Raw genomic sequence first — 7,481 nt, forward strand, 5'->3', positions numbered from 1 at the left:
ACGGGATGGGGCGAGCCGCGCGTAAATATTGAGGGTATTATGGGAAAGTCACACAAAATCAGTCTAGATATGTAGTAGATTGAGTAAATGGGTTAAATATGTAAATAGGCCTCCAATTTGACCCAGTTTTATAATTTTCCCTAATTAATATGGTTTTAAAGAACTTTTTATGAATATAAATTTTAGGAGAAATGTTGAATACAAATTATTCTCTAGTGCATATAAACTGTTATGGAGAAGTTTCTCATTATTTGATTTTTTTTAATTTTTTTTATATATAGTTTGTCCACTAGTAGAAAATTTCCTTAATAAGTAAATATAGAAATATATACATTGACATAATCATCTTTCTTTTATTTCCATTTTAATTTCATAACCGCTGGATATATATATATATATATATATATATATATATATATATATATATATATATATATATATATATATATAGTTTGTCCACTAGTTGAAAATTTTCTAAATCTGTCTCTATCTCTGGATGCAATAAGTAAATATAGAAATGTCCTAAATCTGTCTCTGTCTCTGGATGCAATAAGTAAATATAGAAATGCATACATTGACATAGTCATATTTCTTTTATTTCCATTTCAATTTCATAACCGCTGGACATATATATATATATAATTTGCCCACTAGTAGAAAATTTCATAAATTTGTCTCTGGATGCAATAAGTAAATATGAAAATACATACATTGACATAGTCATCTTTCTTTTATTTTCATTTCAATTTCATAACCGTTGGATATATATATATATATATATATATATATATATATATATATATATATATATATATATATATATTAAAAACTTAGAAAAAACTGAAAAAACTAAATTATTTATTATTTTTAAAAATAATTAGATGATTAAATATATAAATATAATAACATATGATTAACCTCTTGGATTTTTAAAGTTTTAAGAATTACTCTTTAATCTTTAATTTATACACACATTAAGCCATTCACTAACGGTTTTGTAGAGGGCTCAAAATTAAAATTCATAGGTTTTTTTTTTAAAAAAAAAAGTTGCGCAATGCACTTACGTTAAAGAAGAAAGAAAAATCCTTACTAGACCCGGATGTGATTCGAACCCATGACTTCCCAAGGTATAGGTAAGCTTTCAACCACTAGGCTAAGAGTTTCACCACAAAATTCATAGGTTTAATTTGAAAATAAAAGAAAATAAAAAACTCGATGTTTAAAACCTTAAAACTTTAAAAGTTTAGAATCTTAATTATGATTTAACTTAAAAGACTAATCTTTTACTTAATAAGTTATCATGATGACCTTTATACTTAAATGCTTAGCTTTTATATATTTGTTTTTCTTAAATATATTATTACTGGGACTTTGTTTCTTTTGTTTTTATTGTGAACTTTGGTTCTTATTAGTTAGTACAATAACAATTAATAATTTAGGTAATAACAGAAACGAACTATAAAAATAAAATATTTTTGAATTTTCTAATTGGGCCTTTTTAGATCAATATACAATTTTGGGCTTAGCCTTTGCATGTACAAGACTTGGTTCAAGCCCAACTACTTAAGGACGGCAATCATAGCAGCTCGTAAGGAATATAAAAATAGAATAAAAAACATTTTTTTTTTTGTCAAAATATCATCAAAATAGGAATTTATTACTATTTTACCAAACATCCGAATGATCCCTTTAATATCAACAAAGTATAAGAAATGTTCCTAAAATACCAATAAAAACGTTGTCAAACCCCTCCTTTAGATAAGAAAGGATTCAGTGCGTTACAAATTTCACCAATTCACAACGGTTGAGTTTAACCGATTCAATGTTTCTCATAATTTCACTAAGGATTCGTTTGGTAAAATGTAATGGGCTTTGTAATGTAATACCAATTACATTGTCATTATCATATTTGGTTGCATATTCAAGTTTTGTTGTAATGGAATTAGAAATCCATAGATTAAATTTTGTTTAACAACTGTTGTAATACTCATTACATAAAAAAAAAATGGTTTGAATTCTCATTACATCCAAAGCATGCAATCCTAATTTTCATCTAATCCCAATTTCTATCTTTAAAGTTTCATTTAACATCTCATTTGTCAAATCTCACTTCTCATCATTCTAAAAAACGCAAAAAGTAGAAAACTGAAAAAATGCAAAAACTGAAAAAAAAATGAAAAATGAGAAAATAGGAAAAAACAGTGAGAATAGAAAACGAAAAAACGAAAAAAATGTGAAAAAACTATGAAAACATGGAAAACTATATACTTTTTTTTTTTTGGGTAGAAACAGGAAAGAAAACAAATCAACACCGAGACAAAAGCTAACCTGGGATCAGCCTAAGAAAGCTAACCCCAACTCTGTCCTCTAAAAGGAGAGAAGAAAGATAGATAGGAGGATCAGAAAGGGTGGAAAACTATATACTAATTTCACGTTTTTCATATTTTTTTTTTGTTGATTTTAATTATGTAAATAAAATTGTACGATTATATTTAATTAAGCAATCATAATTATTGTAATGATAATTACATTGCATCATATTTTTTTTATTTGTCAATGAGACATGGTAATGGAATCACTATTCTATTCTATTATATTACAATTTTGATTACATTACATTGTATTATGATACACTAGACGGACCCTAAGATTTTGTCAATGTTTCGATGAGTTCACACATTCACGAGGGTCCGGGGAGGGGTCCCACCACAAGGGTGTACTGGGGGCAAGCCTTCCTGCCAATTTATTTGGCAAGAGGCCGCTCCTAAGACTCGAACCCGTGACCTCTTGGTCACACGACAACAACGTTTACCGTTGCGCCAAGGCTGGCCCTCTAACAATGAATATCAATATGTATTAAAATTAGACAATTTTTATTCCAACTGATCATAATCTTCCTTTTATACATACAATAACAACTTTCTTCTGTATGTGGGTATTAACATCATAATCACATTTAATTACATGTACAACTTTTGAGAATGATGATCTTATGTTCAGTTGTTAAGCATGCCTTGAGTTCTAGGAAAAGGGATTGCATCTCTAACATCAGGAATTCCAGTAGCAAACATAACCATCAGATCAAACCCCATACTAAACCCAGAATGCTTCACCGTTCCGTGCCGCCGAAGATCCAAGTACCATTCATACTCTTCTTTTCCCAATCCTACTTCTCTCATCCTGCACAAATATATCATAAAAAAAACTTAAGAATTCTTTTTTATGCATTCAGAGACTGTACACTAGATATATATTATACCGGAGGAATGATCAAACCGTTAGATGTAGACTTATTATAATACCTTTCTTCTAGGATTTCAATGCGTTCCTCATTTTGACAACCTGTGATTAATATTCCCCCCTGAAAAAAACACATACATCAAAGTTAATTAAACTAGATTATGGAACATTAGTAGTAGTAGTTGTTCTTTGTTTTTGACTTACTCTGGGTACAACCATGTCAAATGCTGCAACTGTTTTTCCATCATCATTCGATCGCGCGTAAAACGGCTTCACGTCTTTCGGATAATTGTATACTATTAATGGTGTTTTGTAGATCTCATCAGCCAAATAACTGTAATCATGTTTGTTCTTATAAGTATCAATGTTTAAGAAAATGTCACAATTTAAGAAATAATGCTCATAGAATGTACCTTAGATGTTGTGTTGTGAGGGGAATGCCCCATCCAGGTTGAGTTTCAAATGTTTTATCACTAACCTGCAATTACATGTCAAAAAAGTTGTGAAATTTTTATGAATTGCACGAAAGCGGATAATATTTACATGGTATTGTTTTTTTCATTACCTTCTGGAGAAGTTCCACAGCTTTAGTGTAAGTTATCCTTTCATAAGAACAATAAGCCATTGCTTGAAGAAGATTGATTCTGTTTTTATCAATACGTTTTATAACAAATTTCAAGTCTTCTTCACAATTGTTTAAAACCCATTTGCAAAGGAACCTCAAATAATCTTCTGCACAAGTCATGGCATCCTGACAAACACACAACATCAGATAAAGTATTATGATTTTATACTTCCACTAATCATATCATTAGCAAGTTAAACAGGTACCTCTAATTGAGAGAAAGCCATTTGAGCTTCAACCATCCAAACCTCTCCCAAATGTTTTCCAGAAACATTTTTATTATCTGCTCGAAACCTCGGCCCGAAAGAGTAAACATTACCAAGAGCACAACCATAGCTCTCCAGATGAAGCATACCGGATACCGTTAAGTAAGTCTGATTAGAGAAGAAATCAACTTTTTTAGATTTTGAAGCTTGTGATTGATCTTTATGTTTAGCTTCTGATTGAGCTGCTAATTGGTTTGTTTTAAGTAAATCCTGCTCTGCAGCGAATAATGCTTCTCTGTTGCTTTCGGTTCTCTTGAGCTGTTGTATTAGATTGTTCTTCTCCTTCATTGCAAGCTTAAAACCTTCAAGCTTAACACCTTCTGTATCATCATCCATTACTTTTGTGTCTTCCTTCCCGGAAAGAGTCGTAACCCGAAACCTTTCGCTAAATCCGACGCCGTCTGTGGTGGTTATGATGGGCATTTCCAGACTGAAAAACTCATGATTTTGGAAGAATGCATGTGTTGCAAAACTCAGGCAACTACGAATTCGCATTACAGATGCCACCTAAAAATTAGAATTCAAGATTTATTTAGCGCATTTACTTGTCATAAGTTGTTATTTTGATTTGACCCAAATTATGAGCATCTTACCGTAGTAGTTCGAGGCCGAAAATGGGTACAATCTCTCAAGCTCTCCAATGGCAATCGCTTCTTCGATAATGGATACTTATCCTCTTCAACTAGCCCAATATAAACTAAATTTTCTGCTTTAAACTCGATGATCTGTTTCCCTTCACCTTGTAACCGATTCAACACACCTTCTGCTACTATACTAGTCCCAATCGGCATTGTCCGGAACGGAAAATCTTCCGAGAACTCAATCCTAACCTGCAAAAATTTCCATATTAAAACATCAATTCAATCTAACAAAAGATCATCAGATTATGTACCTGAAGACTTGCGACACATGAGCCGTCGCTAACAAGCAAGTTAACAATGGAAGGGAGAGATGGTAATGGTAGAGGCGGTTTTGGGACAACAGAATCCAACTTTGTACGAGCAGTGTAATTTCCGGAACCGCCGCCGAAAATCTTGACAATTGATCGGAACAAGGGGACTCTAGTTTGAAGGAGTTCAATGCAGGTGACATCTTTGTTGCCTGGGGATGAATTGTCAGCTACTGAATCTAGTTTTAAAGGCTGTTTCTTGATCTCCTTGGAAGACTTGATCCATCCTCCGATCACCATTTTGTGACCGACTAATCCTAATCCTCCGTCGTTTCTTTGTAATATGGTTTTCAAGAGCACTCTGTTGGAGTACTTGAAATGAGGGGTGATTATTGCGGGTGGTTCTTGATGATCGGAGATTTTAGATTTGGATTGTTGATGATCGGAGATTTTAGATTTGGATTGTTGAGGTTCTTGGGATGCCATATTTCTTGAATTGGGGAAGAGAAGGAAATTGTGAATGGAAAGAGGAGGTAGAAAGAAAGAAGAAGATATAGAAGAAGAAGGATGCTTTACTTAGAAAGAGAGTATTGAGGAAGGAAGAGAAGGAAAGGGATTGTTTGAGATATGAATTTGGGAAAGAGCAAGTGTGAGCGCCAAAGCTTGGTATTCTTCAAACCTCGGCTATTCGCGGCACTTTCAAACTTCTCTATTATAACCGTTTATACATAGTTATGCTAACATTCATTCAATCTTAACCATGGTAGGAGATAGAAAATAAATTTAAAAGAGAGAAAACAGTACAGTAAAACATCTGTAAATTAATACTCAATAAATTAATAAACTCTTTAAAATAATAATTTCTTCTGGTCCCGATTTGGGCCAGTTCAAAAAATGATCAATTTTAATAAATTAATAAGATTTTTTTTGGTTCGTAAGTGTATCCACCGCCGACAGTTACATTGTATTATTAACTCTATAAATTAATAATTTCTCAAATACATATGCGAAATATATATAGATATACATACTTAGGATAATTTAGCAAAATATGAATCTATAGTATTTTATTTTTTCTTTGAATTTCATCTCTAATTATTCTCAGTGCATTCAAAAGTTCCGGTGTATCCTTGTCAAATTGTAACAAAAAATTGTAAAGAGTGGATGATGCTATAATTGCTTCATTTCTTTTGACTGGTTTCAAAAGTACCGAATTATCCTCAGCTTCATCCTCATTTTTGGTTTGATTTGAAACAACACTCCATATAAATTTATATAGTAATTTATTAACTATGATACATTGAATATCTTTAACATAAATACAATGAACTTCCAAGTTCAATTAACTTGTATAATGCACATTTAATTTTATTTGTTCATTGATTTTACACAAAAACTTTATTTAAATTAGTAATTTAAAATTTATTTTTAAAAAATTTAAAATCACTCAATAAATTAATAATTAATAATTTATCGATTAATTAATAACTCTATAAATTAATAAAATTCCATGGTCCCAACATTATTAATTTATAGAGGTTTTACTGTAGTTTTAGAAAATTCAAAACATAATTTTATTATATATATATATATATATATATATATATATATATATATATATATATATATATATATATATTGTAAACAACTTTAATTTTTAGTTTTTCTATTGAGGTGTTAATTAAAGTTTCATGGTTATAATATTAAAAACGTAAGATATTTATGTTTTTTTTTGAAATAATGTCAAGTTTTATTAACTTAAATCAGATAAAAGAATATTGCTAAGAAATGGTGGTGGACATGTCCACTCACCCCGAACAAATACAGAATTGATCGCTTTTGCTAGAGCATGAGCAACCAAATTCGCTGAACGCTTAATAAAGGAGATAGAGCACAACTCTAAATCTCGTAATAAATGAGTACAATCAGAAATAATGTCAACTAAATACGAATGACCTTTTAAACCCATTTAAATTGCATTGGCTATGACGAGACATTCTGACTGAATTTGAATTTTCTCACTGGGGCGATGCATATTAATCCAACTTAAAGCTTCTTTGATAGCCATGACTTCAGCTAGCTGAAGACTGAGATTTTCTTGAAAAGCTCTCATCTTTGTTAGAATACATTCTCTAGAGTGATTATCGTCATATATAGAAAAAGAACGTTTGATGTAACAATTGAAAAGAAAAAAAGAAACTTGTCCAAGGACAAGACAAAACCAAACTTGTCAGATGACAAGACACATATCCATTGAACAGCAGCGGATGCGAAAAAACTTCAAATTCACATTTTAATCAACATTGTTTAACTCATCTTTTTCTCTATTGGGCATTCCTCTGTTTTTCTCTCATATCCATGCTGCTTCTTAGAGTTCTACACCCCTCTGAATTTTGTTTATATTTTGAATTTTAATAACCATAATATTAGTACAGTAAAATTCAGTGGCCACAGATATACC

General features: G+C 31.0%; 1 protein-coding gene across 1 annotated transcript; it reads right to left on the reverse strand.

Annotated features, from left to right (window-relative positions):
• Positions 1–2,679: 2,679 nt before the first annotated feature.
• LOC136230067 (asparagine--tRNA ligase, cytoplasmic 2) lies at positions 2,680–5,551 on the reverse strand. Its single transcript, XM_066019003.1, has 8 exons — positions 5,024–5,551; positions 4,725–4,961; positions 4,072–4,638; positions 3,806–3,991; positions 3,654–3,718; positions 3,445–3,574; positions 3,303–3,361; positions 2,680–3,180 (listed from the first exon to the last, which is right to left on the reverse strand). The coding sequence occupies exons 1-8, from the start codon at positions 5,504–5,506 to the stop codon at positions 2,997–2,999; spliced, it is 1,911 nt and encodes a 636-aa protein (XP_065875075.1). The 5' UTR covers positions 5,507–5,551; the 3' UTR covers positions 2,680–2,996.
• Between the last annotated feature and the right edge of the window lie 1,930 nt (positions 5,552–7,481).

This window comes from Euphorbia lathyris, chromosome 5, assembly GCF_963576675.1.
Source record: "Euphorbia lathyris chromosome 5, ddEupLath1.1, whole genome shotgun sequence".
NCBI lineage: Eukaryota > Viridiplantae > Streptophyta > Magnoliopsida > Malpighiales > Euphorbiaceae > Euphorbia > Euphorbia lathyris.

Excerpts from the sequence above, each read along its gene's own strand:
- LOC136230067 (XM_066019003.1), bottom strand. The coding sequence starts at position 5,506 with ATGGCATCCCAAGAACCTCAACAATCCAAATCTAAAATCTCCGATCAT. Across the intron at positions 4,962-5,023 it reads CATGTGTCGCAAGTCTTCAG|GTTAGGATTGAGTTCTCGGA; the intron begins GTACATAATCTG and ends AAATTTTTGCAG. Across the intron at positions 3,719-3,805 it reads CTGTGGAACTTCTCCAGAAG|GTTAGTGATAAAACATTTGA; the intron begins GTAATGAAAAAA and ends ATGTAATTGCAG.